At 36.5% G+C, this 21652-nt stretch overlaps 2 protein-coding genes across 9 annotated transcripts in view; one reads left to right on the forward strand and one right to left on the reverse strand.

Moving 5' to 3' along the window:
- Positions 1 to 1327: 1327 nt before the first annotated feature.
- Positions 1328 to 17498, reverse strand: Fkbp14 (FKBP prolyl isomerase 14). Its single transcript, XM_015490181.2, has 4 exons — positions 17124 to 17498; positions 12936 to 13087; positions 9680 to 9807; positions 1328 to 3720 (listed from the first exon to the last, which is right to left on the reverse strand). The coding sequence occupies exons 1-4, from the start codon at positions 17318 to 17320 to the stop codon at positions 3562 to 3564; spliced, it is 636 nt and encodes a 211-aa protein (XP_015345667.1). The 5' UTR covers positions 17321 to 17498; the 3' UTR covers positions 1328 to 3561.
- A 161-nt stretch (positions 17499 to 17659) lies between these two features.
- Plekha8 (pleckstrin homology domain containing A8) overlaps positions 17660 to 21652 on the forward strand; it is a 56619-nt gene continuing 52626 nt past the window's right edge. For 6 of the 8 annotated variants that reach the window (XR_007341685.1, XM_015490182.2, XM_015490183.2 and 3 more), the window contains exon 1: positions 19130 to 19267. Coding sequence is in view for 5 of the 8 variants with exons in the window: in XM_015490182.2 (XP_015345668.1) it covers positions 19228 to 19267 (40 nt within the window). In the remaining 3 variants the exon portion in view is untranslated. The other 2 variants (XM_048786408.1, XM_048786407.1) reach the window with 2 other exon arrangements.

The following is a 21652-nucleotide window of genomic DNA, read 5'->3' on the forward strand; positions in this document are numbered from 1 at the left end:
TTTTTTTAAAAAGAATATAGGGATTTTTGTACTAAAAATACTAAAATCCTAAAAATAATACTACTACAGATATTAAGAGACAAAAGTACTATCATACTAATGTTTTCAAATGGCATAAGAATTAATAATCATGTTTGACATTTTAGATTTTGATTCCAATTAAAGTGAACAAGAAACAAAAAACAAAACAAAATTAAAAACTTGTGTTCAAGTGCTCTGCTTCTCTGAGAAAAAAGTAGTTCTTTTAAATTTTTTTCCAGGTAATTATGACAATGCTAATTAGCTTTTTTAATAAAAAGGTGAGAGAAATATTTTTTTCCCCATAACAAGACATCAAATTCCTTCTCTTCTTGCAATTTCCAAGCACTAAGAAGTCACCCACCCTCAATTCATAGGGGGAGGACAGCATGCAGATATGTAAATAGCATTACGGATGTAAGTAATATCCTGCATCATGAAAAGAAGGAAAGTACAAATTAATTTACACATAAAAAGATCAACATGGCTGATTGCTTCATCTGAACCAGAAATCTCTTTTTTTTTTTTTTTTTAAGTTTTATGGCTACCCAACATTTCAATTAATCATATAAGACATTTTATAGCACTCATTTATGCACTAGGCATGAATCATCATAATGTCCACATATTATAAATACAATAAAATCTCAAACCAAAACAACAACCATCTTCTCCTCTCCCCCCAAAATTCTCCAATGCTAAAAATTCAGTCAACTATCACCCTTAATGCTCAAGGTTTAATGCTAACTTCAAAACAACTTAAAACATGGCTGACAAATATATACCTAAGCAAAGTAGATAATCAGAACCACACTCTAAGTGTCACTGTACCCCTCTCCTTCTACTACCTATCCATCTTCCTCACTTATTTAGACATAAACCCCAGAATGACAACTAAGAGGGAATGAGGGTGTAGCCCTGTGATATAGAATGTGCTTAGCATGCACGAGGCCCTGAGTTTAATCCCCAGCACCAAAAAAAAAAAAAAAAAAGGAAAAAGAGAAGAAAATTAATAAAGCTGCTGAAGAGATTGCTTCTTTAAGAATTTTTTCATGCCTGACTTGGTGGCTTACAACCTGTAATCACAGCAGCTCAGGAGGCTAAAACACAAAGATCACAAATTTAAAGCTAACCTGGGCAATTCAGTGAGACTCTGTCTCAAAATAAAATTACAAAAGAAAACAGCTATGGATGTAGCTCAGTGGTAGAGCATTTGCCTAGCATGCACAAGGCCCAGTACTGCAAAGAAAAAAACAAAACAAAACAAAACAAAACCATAAAACAAAACCCAAGAATTTTCACAAACCCATTATTTCCCAAATAAACTTTATTTTGAAAAAAATACTACAACATAGTCATATAAACTTAAATATGACACACAGAACAGTAACAGTGAGTCAAATTATATACATGTGAAGTCACAGTTCATGTCAGATCATTCCTACTAATGGAAGGGTACAAAGGTACAGCTAAACCAAAAATGCAGACAACTTAAACACAACCACAATATATGTATAAGTTTTCATTTTGTACTTAAGTACAAATGTTTAGATGAGACTTGATAAAAATTCACACAAGATAAAAAAATACGCTTCCCAAATAATCAAAATTTATTTTATTTTTCTCACTGTCACATAGATGACATCAGTAATGTCTATACAAAGTAGCACCACGGGTCAAGCTACTTTCCTTTGTGATTCAACATGATGCTTTCTGTATCTTGACTTAGAACCTCTCCAGGTGCAGGAAAATGGAGTAATGACTTAATAATTTTCAAGATAGAAGTGATTTATTCAGAGAAAGGTGTTGTAGTATATAGCCTTCTAAGAATTCCATGTGTTATTGAGAAAAATATCAATATGTAATCAGTGAAAGCAGTATATATATAATTGTTCATAATTCTTTTAAAAAGTGGAAGTAAATAGGAATAAAAGAACGAAGGTAACATAACATCTGGAACCTCTCACTGTTTGGGGTATCTGAGGCAATTCAGAGCCAATCCTGAGATTTTCTATGAAGTCAGGGCCATTCCTGAATCATGGGGAAAATTCTAATTATCCAGAAACAACCAGGGAACAGTTTCAAAGGATAAGGACCCTAGCTACAATGGATTCAAACAGATTTACCCAGTCTTTCATTAGTAGAGGGCAGCAGAAAGACACCGAACTTAGGGACTGTAAACTGGTTCTACATGTTAACTGTTGACCTTGGACATAATAATCCATCTCTTGGAATGACGGTTTTCTCATCTCTAAGTAGAAACTGTAAGATCCAGCTTATTGCATAGACTTCAGAGCAACAAGAATCAAAGACAATATAATGCACTTGATGGGAGGGGAGTAAAATTTAGTGGCAGAGAGTTTGCCTCAAGTGTGCGTCGCCCTGGGTTCTACACCCAGCAGCACACACACAAACTAATAACAATAATGCACTTGATGATTTTGTAAACTATAAGGGACTATTCCTAGTAAATGAAGATCTGGGGACTTCTTTCTTAAATATTAAGGATAAAAGTCAATTTGAGATAATATTATAAAAATCATTACTTTTTAAAACCAGGACAGGTGTCTATTCAATAGTAGCTGCTAAAGGTCTACCTCACTTTTTGATGAGTCATAAATGCGAAAAATTTGTTGGCTTATTAATTTATCTTATAATACAACATTATTATGCAATAATCTACTTGTTGTAAACTGTATTCATTAAAGAACCAGGAGAGTAATCTGCTAGGCTTAAAAAGTAAACATTGGATATAATACAAACTTTTTACCACAACTACAATAATTTGGTATTTCATTATAAATAAAGAAACATATAAATGATTTGTCCATTTATCTTAACAGGCCATTAGTCATGAGGAATCCAACTCTATGACGCCTAAGTCTTAGGCAGAATATTCCAATGCACATCTGCTCCTAGTTCCCAACTCTTACTTCAGCATTGCACACCTCCTTAGTAAAACAGTAGCTGTCAACAAATAAAAGTCCACCCTTTTCGTTCTGTCCTCAAGCAGAGATTCAGAGGCAGTCAAAGACAAACTCTTTCATTATAACCTGTAAAGGGCAAGCCCTGGGCTATTGCAAAAGGTTTTTCAAATATGTCAGTATCTAACTTTGAGAAAATAGAGGGAAGCAAAAATGAAGGGGGCTAATTTATGCTATAGCCTGGTCTCATGCTGTGCCATGTTCCCAGTTACAATATTTTCAAATTGCAACAAAACAAGTAAAAGAAGGCTTCATATGTGAAAGCAGAAAATGGCCCAGAAGTCTTCTATTCAAAGACAAATTAGTTGTTTTTTTCCCCAATAACTTACCCCAAAGAAACGAGTACTTGGAAACCCTGAGGGGTTCTTTAAATCATAGCCAGAAAAATTATATATATATATATATATATATGTGTGTGTGTGTGTGTGTGTGTGTGTGTGTGTATACACACACACACACACACACACACAAAGAACAGAATGATGTTAAAAAATAAGTCTTTAAGGACAACAGCCTTCTCTTTAAAGATGAATGTTCTATAACATTGGCAGACATATCTCTACAACTCATCATGTGTATATGTAAATTCTCTGGCAGATATAAATCCATCTTTGTCTTCATCTTCTTTATCAAAAATATCCTCCACCAAAACATCATGATGACTCTCATTCACCACTGCACCATGCTTTTCAAACTCTTTCTTTAAATACACTTTAACCTACAAAATAAAAAATCTCATTAACAACTTTGATTAAGAAGATACCACACTGTTAATCAATATCATAGACATTGACTGGTAGTTCATTTAAATAATATATGAAGTGCCAATTTCTTTATGCTTTATTGCACTAGTAAGAGAATTATAAGAGTTTTTACCCCTTAAAAACTGTTGTTATACTACCATGGTAGAGACACAAAATATTGCTGAGGCAAAGATAAGCTTACACATATAAATCTTACATCAAATGGCAGGTTTTTATTATCTCAAACACACACCATGAACACACAGTACCTACTTTTTTGTTTGCTTGTGTCAGACGTAGAACTCACTTTTATTCTTGTAATTTTACACTTGAAAGTTGACATTTAATCTCATAATCCACAGTTAGCAACTAATTTATAAACATTTTTTATTTGTTGTTTTTAAATATACCTAACAGTGGAGTGCATTTTGACGTATTATGCATACATAGAGTACAACCCATTCCAATTAAGATCCCATTTTTGTGGTTGTACATAATGTGGAGTTACACTGGTTACGTATTCATACATAAGCAAAGGGAAGTTTTGTCTGATTCATTCTACTGTCTTTCCTATTCCCTTCCCCTCTCCCTTTCCTTCATTCCTTTTTTGTCTAATCCAGTGAACTTCTATTATTCCTTCCCTACCCTCCCTTGTTGTTGGTTAGTTAACATCTACATACCAGAGAGAACATTCAGGCATTGGTTTTTTGGACTGGCTTATTTCACCTAGCATGATATTCTCCAGTTTCATCCCTTTACCAGCAAATGTCATAATTTCATTCTTCTTTATGACTAATATTCCATTATAAACATTTTTTAATCCTTAAACTGTACATTAAGATCCTCTGACCCTAAATTTATCACTCTCCTTCACATCTGAAGAAAATTATTAATTTATTAAGTTCCACACATAGTCCCATTGACATACATTTAATACTGAAGTCCTATACTCACAGTATAATTAAGAATCATTAGTATCAAACTAGCCTGAAACCTGATTGTGTTCCTGGATCAGGGTACCTGTAGTAAATCCATAAATCCAAATTAAGACACGAAATTAAACTAGGGTGTATAAAACTTATTAAAAATATTTCTAGGCGGATGCAGTGGCACATGCCTGTAATCCCAGCAGCTCAGGAGGCTGAGGTCGGAGGATCTTGAGTTCAAAGCCAGCCTCAGCAAAAGTGAGGTACTAAGCAACTCAGTGAGACCCTTTCTCTAAATAAAATACAAAATAGGGCTGGGGATGTGGCTCAGTGGTCAAATGCCCCTGAGTTCAATCCCTGGTACCAAAATAATAATAATAATAATAATAATAACAACAATAATAATTATTATTATTATTATTCTAAGCAGAGTAAAAATTAACATTAAAATCTTATTAAATTTGGGGGGTTAGGATATAGTTCAGTGGTAGCACATTTCCTTAGCATACACAAGGCCTCCTTGTGTATGCTCCACAAAAACAAAACAATTATTAAACTTCAGCCTTATAATATTTTATTCAATGAAGCTTTCAAAATACCTCAATTAATTGGGAAGAATAATACGTAGTAATTTTTTTGTCTAGCACTTAAAAATGGTTATGAAATTACTATCACTTTTTAAACATCAAAGTATGCTATAGATATTTTACTTTTCTGCTAGACTTGGCTAATATCTTCTATGGAAAAACACCAAAACTATTGAGTAAAATATACTTTTAACTCAAGAGGTACTTGATTAACTTTCCTGAATTTATCAGTATCATTACCAAAATCTTCTAGGATTTATTTTTGTTTGTTTATTTTTAGTTCTGGGGAATAAAGCCAGGGTCCCACACATGTTGGGCAAGTGCCCTACCACTGACCTACATTCCCCATTTCTCTTTCAGGAATTTTTAAGATTTGATTCCATAATAATAGTTCTAGTTTACAAAACTGTAATTTTATAGTTCAACTTATGAAAAGGAAAAAATGTGCTCATAATCAACTTCTTATGTATTTTTTTTTGGTCCCTCAATAATCAAAGGAGATTCTAAACAAATTATGCTACATGTTTCCTGACTTAATATAAAAAGCTACACTTTCCATTATCCAAACTAAGAAATATTATAGAAATGAAAAATTATTCATTCTGAAGTGTCCATATATGTCTGTTGGTAGGTCTGCCTAGAATCTTTCCAAATTTTTATATCAAGAGATTTTAATCAACTATATACTAGAATCAAACTAAATAAGGAAAAACTTATATTTTGCAAAAATAGGGCTAGAAGTGTTATCTTGGTTATAGAGCACTTGCCTAGTATGCATGAGGCCCTGGGTTGGATGCCCAGCACTGCAAAATAAAATATAAATAATTAAGTTAAACCATTTCCCAATATGTTTGATAAAAGTAAGCTACTCATTTTCATTTGTATTCCACTGAAGACACTACTGAAATTTGTCCAGTTTTTTTTTTTTTCTATGCAGTCAACCATGGAATTCTTTAGCATGGTTGGGATGTGTATTTGCCATTCTTATTTGTTTGTGTATTTGTTTGTTTGTTTGTTTTGGTGCTAGGGAGTGAACCCAGGGCCTTTTACATGCTAAACATATGCTCTGCCCCTGAGGTCTGCCCCCAGTTCCAAAATTCTTTTTTTCTTTTTGGTGTGTGATACTGAGGATTGAAACCAAAGCCTTGGAAAATGCCAGACAAGCTTTCTACCACTGAACTACATTCCCAGCCCTTTTTATTTTTTATTTGAGACAGGATCTCACTATGTTACCCAGGCTAGCTTTAAGTTTGAGATCCTCCTGTCTCAAATTCAAGATCCTTCTGCCTCAGCCTTCCTGAGTAACTGAGATTACAAGTATATACAATCAAACCTAGCTCCCAGAATGTTTTAAGATTGACAATGGCTAGAGTGATGACTTCTGTTTGGACCCTGCTCTCCTTTACTGTTTGGAAGTAGTTTTGGTACTAAGAATAGCTGTCTAGTTGCCAGTTCTTTTCTCACATCAAATTCTTCCGCTGCTCATATGGCTTTAAAATAATCCTGATTAGCTAGGTGCAGTGGCACATGCCTGTAATTCCAGAAACTCTGGAGGCTGAGGCAGGAGGATCACAAGTTCAAGGCTGGCCTGGGAAACTTAATAAGAACCTGTTTCAAAATAAAAAGGGCTAGGATGAAGCTCCATGGTTGAGTACACCTTGATTCAATTCCCAATGCAAAACAAACAAAAAAAAAGGAATAATCCATTGGTTCTAAAAGACAGAATTTACATTCTAATGTATGATTCATTCTATGAAGAGATTTCTTTGGAAAGGCATATGAAAATCTGATTTTTAATACAGAAGTAGCAGCAAAAATCAATCTTGTGTGTAAGACTACTCCAAATTACTTTCAGTGCCAAAAACATACACGTGGAAGCCTTTAATACAGGATCTACACTTCTTAGAGAATATCTTGCACAGAACCTCTTAAAACAGAGCATGGCAGTGGGGATAACTTGTTTTCTTAATTTAAGATGTTTACCTATTGCTTGCATAACATGTGTAAAAAATATTTGTAATTTCCAATATTCCTCTGAGAAGACCTTTTTGCATTCCTTCAACAGATGGTGTTTATTCAAAATCCACTGCAAAAATAGGAGCTCTGCTAAAAGGTACCTGCTGAGGAGTGGCCTGCAGAGTGACCATAGACCCAGCCTGACCAGTAACGCTGCTACTCTACCAGCTTGGCTTGGTGACCCATCCATAGTGCCTGTTGTTAATCTGAATCTAAATAAAGCTGAGCATTTGGAAGACAGATGTCTTTTGATCCATTGAATGAACTAGATCTTCTTTTCTATCAAGAGTCAGAAGTCCAGACACTCCTAAAAGCAGATTAATTGTGGCTCTGGTAAAATACTTGAATAAATGTCTAAGAATAGAAGAAATATGCAATACTGACTGAGCCTTATCCTGAAATTCCAGTCTCAAAAATTAGAGTAAAGTCCAATCTGATAAATGCCTAGACTATAAAAATTTTTTATTTTCATTAAGATGTTTAAAAATATAAACAAAACACTGCTCCCCATTCCTCATCAGATTCACCATAATGCAATTCAACCTGTATTGTCATTTTTAATAATATACACTCTGTCTATATAGTTTCAATTCCTTTTCCCCCGACCCCCAACATGCAAACATATGTTGCACATTTAAGTGGTTTAAAATAGTTTAAAATAAAGAAAAAAGGATGATGAAACTCTATGGATTAATGTAGATGCTCTCTCTATATATGAATAAAGCAAGTTGAACAATATGTATAATGTGCTACCTTTGTTGGAGGAAAAAGGAAAATAAGAACATGCATTCACATAAAGAAACACTGGAAGGACACACTAGAAATCAATGAAATTGGATGTTGTGGGGACTCACAGGGAAGAAAAGGACATGGGTAGGGAAAGATTTCTTATTTACTAATGTATATTGGGTTGATTTTTTTAAATTTTTTTAAAAAATTCTTTTTAGTTATAGATGAACACAATATCCTTATTTTATTTATTTTATTTTTATGCAGTGCTACACATGGAACCCAGTGCCTCACACATGCTAGGCAAGCACTCTACCACTGAGCTGCAGCCACAGCCCACTTGGGTTGATTTTTAAACCATGTGAATGTGTTGTATATTCAAAATTTTTAATGAAAAGAAATTGTAATTTATCTTGGATTAAAAAAAGAGGATTGGGGGCTGGGATTGTGGCTCAGTGGTAGCATGCTTGCCTAGCACATGTGAAGCACTAAGTTCGAACCTCAGCACCATATAAAAATAAATAAATAAAAAAAGATACTGTGTCCAACTACAACTAAAAAAAGAAAAAAACACATATATATGTATGTATGTGTATATGTATATGTATGTATGTGTATATATATATATGTATATATATATATATACACACACATATATATAATGAAATTCCAGTACATATATATATATATATAAATTTACATATCTCTCTATATATGTATATATAGATATATAAAGGGCATATAAATGGTAACATTATGAGTGTGATAAATTTAGTGGGTGCTGATCATGACCCCAGGGTTCTTAAAAAATTGACTTATTTGAGACTTAATCATTTCCTGGCCATTAGAATAAAATTGACCAAAGCATTAAAAAAAGACTTGACATCTGACCAGCCAGGCCAGCATAGAGAGTGTAAGTAGGTAAAAACCCAAACCAAAAATAACATAGAGATAAATATCCACCTCTACTTATTCTTCCACAGCAGCCAGGCTAAGACAGTATGATCAGTGATGACTGAAAAAGCCTGAGGTACAGAGAGAAGCCCTTCCTCCTACCCAAATACTGTGGGACTGGGGGTAGCTGAGGAAGGTCCCCTACTGGGGAGAACCCATCTCCTTTCTCCAGGTGTGAAGCTGAACAAAACTAGACATACAAGTTGCTTGCCGCTAATCTCAAGGAAATGACTACCAAATGCATTTAACAGCCAGTCTGCAGTTTTAAACAGAAAGTGTTCACATGAGATACTTTTCAGAACATCTGTTTCTTATGCAGTAACTACAAATGGGAACTGTATTACCAGTTTTCAAAGACTCAAGGTGAGAACAAGACACAGTGAATTCCAAGCACCAGAGAGAAAGAAAAAAAGCAAAAGACTGAATGGTGTTTATTTTTCTTTTTGTAGGAGTGTGAATGGAACATGGGCCCTCCAGCCTCTACCCCTGAGCTACATTCCCAGTGCTAAATGGTGCTTTTTAAGTCTCAATATATTTCTTCCAAAACAATGATTTTCCATGAAAAAGCAAACTTTCACAGCATGAATATTTTAAGAAAACTTATAAATAAAAATTTTCCTGAATAAAAATAAATTTTCTTTAAAAATATATTTACAAAAAACTGAACCACGAAAACAAACAAACAAACAACAAGTAGGAATGTAGGCAGAAGGAAGGGTCACCTCTTGTTTAGAGAGTTTCCAGTCATCGTTGAGATCCATTTCTTGGAATGATTCATGTGATCTTGGTCCATTTCGAATTTCTAAGAGATCTATGTTGAATATCAATGTACTCTCTGGGGGAATTTTACCTGTCATTACAAAAGAGGTAGGAAGATTTTATTTAAAATATACAAAAGTTTTAATAACAGAAAACTTATGGTACTGGTCAAATTTTATTTATTTATTTATTTATTATTTTTTATTGGTTGCTCAAAACATTACAATGCTCTTGACATATCATATTTCATACATTTGATTCAAGTGGTACTTATGGTACTGGTCAAAATATTTTTTAACTGATTAAAATGGAAAGCCAACCTACGATTATCACATATAATGAAGACAACTTGTACTCTAGTTAGATTTCACTCAAATAGAATAGAGTAAGGAAGGAATAATCAAAACAAGTACAGCAAAAGTATCTTATTTTTGGCTTGGCAATTAAAAGGAAAAAAAAAACATACATACACACACACACACACACACACACCCAATAACCTGGATACTAAATTTAAAGCATAACTAAGATATTATGTATTATATGTCAAGAATGACTTAAAGGGTCTTAGAAAATTCAGAGTTAATTATATTACAATTGATTTACTAACTTTCAGGTAAGAAAGACCTGACATACAAATTCATACTATGGTCTATCGTTTCTATCACTGGGAGACAGTTTAAAATTGATTGAGCCTGGGTGTCATACTGTCTGGAATTGAAGTTTACATTAGCTCATCTCTAAGCCTCAGTTCTTACATTTGTAAAATACAGATGATAATAGGAGTCTGTTGGGAAGATGAAGGGAGAAAATCCATACAATAAAATAAAATATTCACCAATGTGCTTGATAAATAGTAAGTTCTCAATGTACATTACTGAGATATAATTTTCTAACAACCTTTACAAAGAATGCAGGAAGATTCATAATTCTCAAAAAGTTAGGAAACACCTCTTCTGATATAGAACATCACACAAAAATTGCAGATATGTTGAAGAAATTAAAATGAACTTCTGAGAAGGTGATAACAGATCTTTAAATGTGAAAAGAGCTTTGTTAAAGTCCCAGGGTACTGAAAAGCAACATTAAACCCTTTTGGGAAGCAGGGACAATTGATGTTTGAAACTTATTTACTCTTAACTATATTTAATATAAAAGTTTGGGTCAACTTGTTACATGTTTCTTAGTTGTCCCCCCACCCTTGTATTTCCATAAAAGAGCATTTGCAAGTTTTAAAGGGACAACACTTACACTGTTATCATTCCAGCTTACCTTTCCAGCTGGAAACAGAAGGGACATGCATTACTAGATCGGTGAGAAAACCGGTATCTTTCCAAGGAGGCATGCAAGCAAGTACTAAAAGACTAAAAATTAGTGTTAAATTCATATTAGGGGAATTAGTTTCATAGCAATAAGTTTGAAGATGACTCAAATTTAGATCTCTACATGTTATAAAGTAAAATGAGTTAATACAGTATGGAGAAAGACTAATAGATTAATTCAACATATATAAATATTTAAGTTGAGACAATAAAGACACAGGATAGTAAAAAAAAAATACTTTCAAGCTTTAGAGAAACGTTTCCTAGATATTCAATTTTCTTCTCTGAAGAGGGCTATAATTAAAATAAGAACTGAGTTTGGCTAGTAAATCCTATTCTATGAGTACAACTTCTACTTTAGAATATGTTATGATTCATATAAAGCACCTAGTTTCCTTCTCAGGACACTGGGGATAGAGACCTTGATCCATACTTTGTTAAACTTAGACCTAAGGACCTAAGAAATCTATATCATATCAGAGTGGTTCTCTATCTGGTTCTGAGATCTACTTAACTTTTTTTCTTTATTATATAGTTAATACTTGCTCATTGTAGAGAACTTGGAAGAGAGAACCAGAAGTAAATATAATTCCCAGTATCACAGTCCATTGTTAACATTCTTATTTATTTTCTTATAATTCTCTTTCTCTGTGTACATAGTTTTCCTATACTTATTACCATAGTATACATATTATAAGTTTTCTACTTTTATATTATACATGTTGATCTAATTTAAAAAAAAATCTTGGAAAATGGTAGTTTTTAGGAACTGGGGTACATTTATTTTTGCTGAAGTCTTATCATTACATACTTAGGCTGTTTCTAATTTTTTGGTAGCAGTGATGAATATCCCTCTTGACAAATCTTTTAATATCTGATTATCCCCTCAGATCACATTCCAAACAAGGGAATTATAGCACTAACACACCAAACATCTAAAGGCAGCTTGGTAAAATCACCAAGTAGCCTTTAGAAATTGCATGGGTTGGGCTAGGGTGGTGGCTCAGTTGCAGAGCGCTTGCCTGGCATGTATGAGGCACTGGGTTTGATTCTTAACACCGCATATAAATAAATGAATAAAATAAAGGTCCATCAACATCTAAAAAATAAAAATAAAAAAAAGAAAGAAATTGCATGGGTTCCCACTTGAACACCAGGTATATGTATCTACCCTGGAACAAACTGGTAAGAAGGTTCTTTGGCCCAGTCAGCTGGCTTGCTTCTGCTTTGTGACAGAGAATTAATTCATTTCAAGTTACACCATTATTTTTAAATAAATTAATGAAACTTTTATAAATATATTTTAAAATGAGAATAAAAAGAACCCCTAATAAGAGCTGTGCTGTGGGAGACTTGGTGGTTGTAAGCCACATACAGCCCACATGTCAAACCATAACCAGTATCTTCATAATCTATATTTCAAATGTTAGACTCATCAAAACACTTACGTTGAGTGATATTTCTTTTTTCAATGTTAAACAAATTGGTGAGTTTTGGTTTGGGAGGGTGAAAAAGTTCAGGAGACACATGGCAATGATATTTGCACAATGATGTGAATGCCATTGAACTCTGTACTTAAATATGGTTCAAATAATAAATGTATATTATACAAAATTTTAAAAATTACCATATTGGTGGTTTACTATTAGTATTAATAGAGTTCAAGGTTTCAGAACCTCATTTCATTGTTAGCTCAGTTTTTCATTTTGTTGTTATGGCCTTAATTGGCCATTTTAAGTGATTATCAAGAAATAATCATATTTCCTAAAGGAATGTAGATAGCCCTCGATTTTTTTCTAGGGAAAAGAAAAAAACACATAGTAGTTACTCTAACTTCTGCCTCTGAATTCAGAGAAGAACTCTAGTGCTATAGTAAATAAAATAAAAATGTGATTACCTTTTCCTTCTTTTCCATATCCCAGGGCAGGAGGAATAATGAGCTTTCTCTTCTCTCCTACGCACATTCCCTTCAAGCCCTGGTCCCAGCCTTTGAGAGCCTCCAGGATGCCCAAGGTAAACCAAATGGGCTGACCATTGTTATGTTTATGACTACGAGAGAAAGAAAACATATTAGAATTTTTTCCCCCTAGTTCTGGGGACTGAACCCAGGACCTCATGCATACAGGCAAGCGCTCTATACATTAGAACCAGTTAGGAACTTTAAAAAAAATATGGTTCATTTAGTCCAACCAAGCATCAGAAATTAATAAAAACAGCTATTGTATTTTTTTAACTTTATTTTATTTATTATGTGGTGCTGAGAATCAAACCCAGTGCCTCACATAGGCTAGACAAGCACTCTACCGCTGAGCCACAACCCCAACCCTAAAACAGCTATTCTTTTTTTGCCTACACACACCCCTGACTTCATAGTAATTCAATCCATTACCTATCTTTCTTGATGAAAATTTGATAAGAGTTGACTCAGCTGGAGAAGGGTGGAGGGAATAATAATAATGAACAACTGTTTGTACATTTACTGTGTACCAGGTTTTATTCTAAATTTGCCTCTTTTAACTCTAACAATGATCCTATAATTGGTTGGTACCTTTGGGGGACTGCTTCCAGAACCTATCCCTCTATCCCCAGCCTCCCAATGCCAAAAGATGCTCAAGTGTGTAGTTTTTGCATATAACCTACTGTATATGTTAACTCATCTCTAGAGTACCTGTAATACCTAATACAAACATAGTGCTATGTAAATAGTTGTTATACTATATTGTTTAGGTAATAATGACAAGATAAAAACTCTGAACAAGTTCAATACAGACATACTCTTTTTCAAATATTTTTGATCCATGATTGGGAATGCATGAACCTGTAGACAGGGCCAACTGTACCATATAACCCCCTTGTATAAAGGAGGAAATGGAGGTTAAGTGTGCTGTATTTGACCTTAAATATTCCTAACTCTGAAGATTAAGATCTTAGGCACAAAGTTATGCTGTCCCAGGAAGACCACTTAGGTTGCAGACCAGGAAGAAAATAATGGAAAATAGTTGCAATGGGGAAGGAGGATGAGAGCCTAAGGAGATATACAGCCTGCTCATGGTTCTGATGGGTGGGAAAGTATGTTCTTCATCCCTGAGTCACCACTCACACAAAGCCTAATTTTTTCCCGAAAAGTCTATGTGGGGATTTGTAGGGGAGCCAGGAATAGAGGCTCTTCAAGCTCCAGAGAGAAAGGAAATAGTTAGGATATTCTGCTACATGAATTATCAGAGAGGCCAGCATAAGAAAATCAACCTGCTAAGCTCCTGGGGACCTCAAGGGCTAAGTAGGTCTCAGTCCCAAATAGCTCCCTTTTAGTAAAATAAATAAACTGCTGTATTCAAAGATAATCTCATAGATGAGAATAATAAGTCATTCTATTAGGTTTGTGGGTACCATGCTTACAAAATCTTGGTAAATGATACTTTTTTCCTCTTTTCTTTTCTGATCAAAGAAACAAAATACCAACCTTAGAAAATCTGGTAAGGCCAGGAAAAGAATAAAGAAGAAGGAAACAATCTTTTATCCAACATTAACTACATTTGGGCACATTTCTTCATAAGGCTAAGCTATTTACCATATAGACTGTGATTCTAGAAACAGCACATATGCTTTATAGGTTAATCATTTCATAACAGAGTTAGCATCTTCTGACCATTTATGTGTAGCCTGCAAGACAACAATCCCCTCATAAGGTACTAGAACAGTAATAGTAAACTGCTAAATAATATCTCATGACTACCACAAAAATCACTACCAGTTTTTGGTCCTACAACCTGAAAGAAATTAGCCTAGGTGTAAAAAAATTAGACTAGAAATAAGAATGTAACTTAAGGCTGCCTCCACCACCACAAGGACAGGATGTGAGCCATTGGGGTCCCCAGTGTGAGCGAGCTGGTGAGAGAGGCCAGCAACTGCTAGCACAGCACAGTGGGGAAGCATGGTGGCCACCAAGTATTTCTGATGACTAACCTCATATAGACATACTTTTAGAATCCAACAAGACATAGCAAAATCCAGTCCGAGTAGATGAGAAAGCCAGGAATAAAGAGAAAGTAAGACAGAAGCCAGGACCAAGGTGGTTCTAACCAAAAGAGCAGATCCAGTTGAGCTTAGAACAATATTTTTGAAGACATGGATCCCTGTGAAGCAGCCTCAGCAGGAATAATACTCAAGCACACTAGATATCATACAAGCTCATTTTCTTGGTTTCTTATTTCTACTTACTTGGTGGTATTGGGCAGTGAATGATTCTATAATAAAAGTCTCCTTCAGGTCAGCACATTTACCTTATTGAACTGAAATTAAAATACTCCCAAAAGGAAAGGCCACTTTTGAAAAGGTAATAAAAGCAAAATACGTAGACTTTTCTAAATATTGTTAAAAGGCACCCATGCTGACTGGAATAGGGAGTTCAGGTATCAAGTTGAGACCTTGATGTGTACTGATATGGGTTAGAAGGTTATTAATTCTGTCAGCCTCCCTTTTCTCATCAAAATGTGTCAGTATTAAAAAGAAAACTGAGGGCTGGAGATACAGCTCAGTGATAGAGACCTTGTCTGACATGTGCAAGGGCCAGGGTTTGATCCTCAGCACTGCAAAAACAAAATGGAACACCAAGAATAAAAAAGATGGAGACATAAGGGAACTCAAATACTGACAGGATATTTGATACTAAGGTATTGTCATTAATTGATTTTTAAGCTGAATACTGATATTCCGATTCTGAGAAATATACAGAGTCTATCAGAGATAGACACTGAAGCATTTACAGATGAGATCATGATGTCTGAAATTTTTTTTTTAAATAATCAAATTTTGGTGGAGTGGGGAGAATGAATGGGCAGTATGATAATTTTTGAAATTGGAAAGTGGAATATTGGGTTTAATATACTGTTCTTTGTACTTTGCATGTGTTGGAACATTTTCTAATAAAAAGTCACAAAACCTAGAAAAGGGTTTTTATGTAAGACTTTTATAACTTAAAATTTAAAATGCAATCTCACAATATCTGTTTGGAACTTTTTATCTGAGGTAACAGGATGTATACAAGAGTGACATTCAATTTTCCCAAGCCCTACACAAGAGCGCATCTGAATGCCCAGTAAAGGCAGGATATCGAAAAATGGGTCTAGGATGGGCCATGAAGCTTCATTGAATGTTTTGTACTCTCCCTCATTGAGTCATTTGTCTTCCTCTCCTTTGTATATGATGTACTACTGGAGGACAAGAACCTGCTCCTAGTGATCTCTGCATCTCCAGGACCTGACTTATGGCTATTCAATGAGTTTGACAGATGGATAAATGAATAGATGGGTGAAGTCAAATTTTCAGCATCTTCTTAATCTCCAGTAAAGGGCCTAACACGAAGGAAATGCTCACTTAACGCTTTGGGAATGAAATGAATGGAAACAATGCCTGATTGGAAATCATTACACTTGTAAACCTGTTCCATGTTGCAATTTCTTTGTTTATGGAACAGAAATGACAGTATAACCACCTAAAAATCTTTCTTGTAAGACTTTTATAATTACACCTGCTCCATCACTAAAATCTGATTTTCAGAAGCAAGACTAATGAAATCATGGTCTGTGCATTGACTAAAATGTTATCAATCAAAACAAAAGTTAAATAGGTCAATGAAATAGCATTAGTATGTTTTATAAACAGGCAAATAAACAACTGTGTATTTGGCTCTTAAAGTTGCTATGAAAAGTTTTAAGTAAATATCACCTATACCAGATTAAAAATGGAATTAATTCATTTTCCCTAAGAAACAGAGTTTGAGTCATGAAAATTCCTTTAAGCCTAAATACACCCCTGGATATTTCTGCAAAATTTCAGATTCTAGTTATGATTTTTATAATAGAAAGTTAACAGTTTTATGGAGAGCACATGTTCCCAATAAGTCCTTCAAAGGCGTCATGATACAGAATTGGCTTTAGACAATTTTTTTTCTCCCAAAGAAGGGAATTAGATATTTCAGTTTTTTGAAAAGAGAAGTAGAACCAACTATATCCAACCTTTCTGGCAGGACAGTTGGCGTAGGCGGGTGGGTTCTTTATTAATTTACCTGCGAGGCATAATTACTTACGTGGAGTGAAATAAGGTGCCGTCCTTTTCTAAGTAACCCTCATAGTGCACCAACATCAAATCCCCTCCTTTCGTTTTGCGATGGCAGATGAACGGCTTCTGGAGAATTTCAATTTTCACTTCTGGCTCAGGGATCAGAGCCCCACTCAAAGAGGGGACTAACAGCGTCAAGACCGCATTCCACAAGAATAACCTCATGTTGTTGGAGCTGGAAAGAAGTCCCTACGAAAACAGAGAAAGGGCCCCTGACTTCATAGAGTTAAAATTTAGCTGAAGAATTAGGGCCGAGGACCTCTGGCAAGTTGAGGACTCCCCCCTCTTCGGAGACGTGGCACTTCTACTACCAACAACTTTCCCACGCACAGCAAACTCACCTTAAAGAGTTAAACCCAAGCGGGACCTGACTGGTTCTTACATTGTGGCCCTTGGGAAGAGCGGTCTTCCATTGGCTAGTGGTGCTGTCCCTCAAGCGCCTCGCAAGCCAATGATAATGCAACTATGTAATTTACAGTTTGGTTGAACCTTCCGGAGTGATCCTAGAACCTGGAGAATCCAAGAATTTCTTTATCCCGGACTTTGGGAGAGAGGTTCCGCGCCGCGGAGCTAACCCGAGGAGGTAATATTTACCTCTGTAAAGTACTCCTGCTGAGCGAGGTAGGAGGCGTCTGGGGCCAGGTGACACTATAGGGGTTTCTGGAAAGACTCATTTACTCTCGCCAAAGGAGAGCGGCCCCTCAAGATTCCAACAATCCAAGTTTACTGTGTAAATGTAAAGACAAGGTCCTTGAGGCTTTATAAAGCGCATTCCCGGTGCGTGACTCTTATTGCGACCAGCAAGACAAGTTCTTTTTTCCTTACTTGGAGATAAATTTAGGCTAGGAAAGGTTATCTGTCCTGCTTAAAGTCACTAGATTGCAGAGCATTTGAGCTCCGCCTTCAAACTGGATCTAATTCTTTCCAAACACCGCGTAAAAGTTATGGTTGGTAATAATTTGTCACGTAAGTGCTTTTAGTGTAGACTGCAAATAACACATAAGGACGCGCAGGCTCAGGCTTTAAAGAAGAAATACTAATCAGGGTTAGGAATCACACACCCTCCTCTTAGTTTAAATATTCTAGTTCTACATAATTCGATTGCTTTCAAACGCAATTCATGTTCACTGTAGTCAATTTAGAAGAAACTGTAAAGTACGAAAGTAGGATTTTCAGATGAAGTACCGGAGACGAATATTTGAATTTCAGATAAATAACCAAAAATTTTGTGTATTTTTATTTACTAAGTCTGGCAACTTCACGCTAAGGGAAAAGAATCTTCCACAATTAGTCACTGTAACTTTTTCGTGCGTGCTTCTGTGACATTATAATTAAAGCAACTTGGATAATATTGTACACATTTTCTCCTTCCACTTGGTCTATGATTAACATTTTTCCTGATCAAACATTCTTAGAACCGTGCCTTTTCACACCTTTGTGTACTAAGAATTCCCCCAGGGAGAGCTTGTTGAAATGCAGATTTTGTTTCAGAAGGTCTAGGTTTGGGGGTGAGATTATGCATTTCTAAGAAGTTGCTAGGTGGTGTCAAGCCAAAGGTACAAGGGACCACACTTTGGCACCTATTTATACTGGCCTCAAACTCAGTATTCTGTCCTGAAATTCCCAAATTCTCGGCCCGGGAACGAGGTCAGTTCGCCCTATTTTTGGGCACCCCAAGTAGGTGGAATCAATCAGACAACCTTGAAGTTAAGAAGTGAACCCTTAGGGACTAGCCTAAAGAGACCTTCAAACATGGCAAGCTGTCCCCTATACATGCCCTGAAAGTCAACTTTGTCTCACCCTGGGTCTCAGGGACCTCCCTCCTCACCCATGCCTACTCGCTAGCCAGCACTCCGGGACTCAATTTCCCTGCGAGCTTCTTCCCTAACGTCAACCCGACGCCACCGCCGCGGTGAAATCCCGGAGTGGATTTTGGGAACGTGCGCGCGAGCGGCGCACTGGGCATGCGCAAGCGCGGTCCGGGACGGGCGGGTCGCGGGTTCAGGTGGAGCGCGGNNNCAGTGAGGCTGCCGGCGGGTGTGGGCGAGCGGCCCTGTCGCGGCGCGGGCGCCATGGAGGGCGTGCTGTATAAGTGGACCAACTATCTGAGCGGTGAGTGGCGGGTCCTTTGTCTGAGCGGCCGGGGGCGGTGTGGGGACGTGCCCGTGGGGTCGGAGTCGCCGCCCCTCCTGACACCGCCCAGGCTGGTTCGGACCCGGCGTGTCTCCTAGAGCGGTTCTCCTACGGGACCGTGGCACCCCCCTTTGGTTCGGAGACGACTCTCCTGGGTTCCTGATAGCTTCTCGGAAAGCTACAGAAAGCCGGGTTTTGAGGTGCCTTGAAAGGCAAGTTGCCCCGGGGAAGAAGGCGCTGGCGCCGGCTCTGGGGTCCTTTGGGAGTCTCCCACATTGTAGCTAGGGAGCCGGAATCTCCTGGCTCCTAGCCAGATTTCAGTTGCATGCCGGCAGTCACCTGGAATTCCAGGGGTGAAAGGTCTTTTATAAAAGTCTCTGGTGCAAGCCCTTTGGCTTTGGTCACTGTTGGAGTCACCTGCGAGGAGACCCAGGGTTACCCGATTTCAGTTCAACAGTATGCCTGAGGTTTTTATTTTCTTACCGAGCATTTCCTTTGTTTCACAGACTTAGAAACTACCATAAAATAAATGCAAATATGAGCAGGTGTTTCCTTATAGTGCTGAGCAGAATGGCTTAAATAATAGTACCCCCATTCCAGTTTCTGGAAGTACTTTATTCATGTCTTGGAAAGGTTGAAAACTATTGTTCAGCTGTTTAAGATGATTGAAAATGAGCACTTTTATTATTTGTGCAACAGTATTTAATTTAAAAAATAAAATATGCTGGAAACTATTAGGCCCTTCTTTGCAATTAAATGTTTTGTTTCAGAAAATGGTCAATTTTAATGGCGATATGTTTGAAACCAGAAATGTTCCCAGTATCTGATAAAGGAGGGGAGATTTTCCCACCTTTTCTTAGGATAATTGTTTAAAGGTTGTAGTATGTTGATGCACTGGGTGTTCTAAGGAAGATGAGTGTGTCTGAGAGGATCATTTGGCAGGTAAACTTTGAGGAAGTCACAGTACAGACAAAAGTCCACCTGTTGGGTGTACCCAGAATCTCTTCCCTTTGCATAATATATAGTTAGTGATGAATTCTGTTTATTTTTCCTGATATCATTACTAGAGAGATTACTGGAGTGAGGAGAGGTGTTTTCTTTAGAAGACCTGGCCTCTGCTTCAAGGACCTCCATGCATGTCAGCATTTGGATTAGATGAGATGTGGTTAACTCAAAGCTGGGCTTCAGTTTGGTGAACACCAGAAGCTGATTAGCACTGTGCTAATCTAAGAGGAGGAGACGTGACCAGGAAATTTTCCTTTTGAACTCTTCCTAAGCTCTGAGATGTGTGGATCTTATGCCCTTGAATCAAATCTAGTTGCTGGTCCTTGACCCCTTTCCCTCACAAAAGTTTTTTTTTTTTCTTTTTATATATTTTTCTTTCACTCTCAACACTTCTTTCTTCAGACCTTTCCTTCACCTCCCTCTCCTTTTAAAACCTTATTCTCCTCCTTTCTCTATAAAAATTGAGTTACTTAGTACAATACCTATTTCCTAACAGTGAAATGCCTTTAAATTTTTCCCCCCAGATGGTCCTTGTGTATCTCTCATTAAAACACAATTTCTCTACAAGAATCTTTTGGAATCTTGTCACATCACATGCATATCATCTGTTCTGTTGGAAAAGAGTCCATATTATCAGGTTTTAGGGTGGAAACTTTAAAGGGGCGCTGGAGCCATTGCCAGAGGTAGATGGGGGAGGTATACACTAGGCAAGTGCTCTATCACTGAGCTATATTCCCAGGCCTTTTTATTTTAGAGTCAGTGTTTTGCTAAGTTTTCCAGATTGGCCTCTGATTTTCCAGCTCAACTTCTGGAGTAGCTGGTCTTATGGGCATCTGCTATTGAGCCCAGCTCACAGACAGCTGTCTTTATATTATACTGCATGTTCCTTTGACTTACATGCCATCTTCTTCTGCGCATGCTGTTCATAGAACTCCATCACGCCATTGGCTATTTTTCTGGATGTTTTATGGTTCAGCGCATTCTCTTTCATTAGGAGATGAATTTGCTTTGAAAAGGATTGGTAATAGCCTAGAAGACCATATTGGATTCTTGTTTCCTCCACCCTCCTTTGCTAGTTGGTCTCCTAAAAAGAGCATGTTTGTCAATAACAAACTTTGATGGTTATATCATTACTTTTTCTTCTTCTGAAGCTTATTTTTAAAATTACCCTTTTTTCTTGTGACTTTGATTAGTTAGGTTTTACTACATTTTCCCCTATAGGGATACATGCTTTTGGAACTCTAACTCAAACGCGGTTTGTACTAGCTGCATGAAACTTGACTCACTCAGTTAGTTCTCAGTGCACTCTCTATGCTTCGTTTCCTGTTGAAGTAGCCCTAAGCAGAGGCAAGGAAAATA

This window comes from Marmota marmota, unplaced genomic scaffold (assembly GCF_001458135.2).
Source record: "Marmota marmota marmota unplaced genomic scaffold, marMar, whole genome shotgun sequence".
NCBI lineage: Eukaryota > Metazoa > Chordata > Mammalia > Rodentia > Sciuridae > Marmota > Marmota marmota.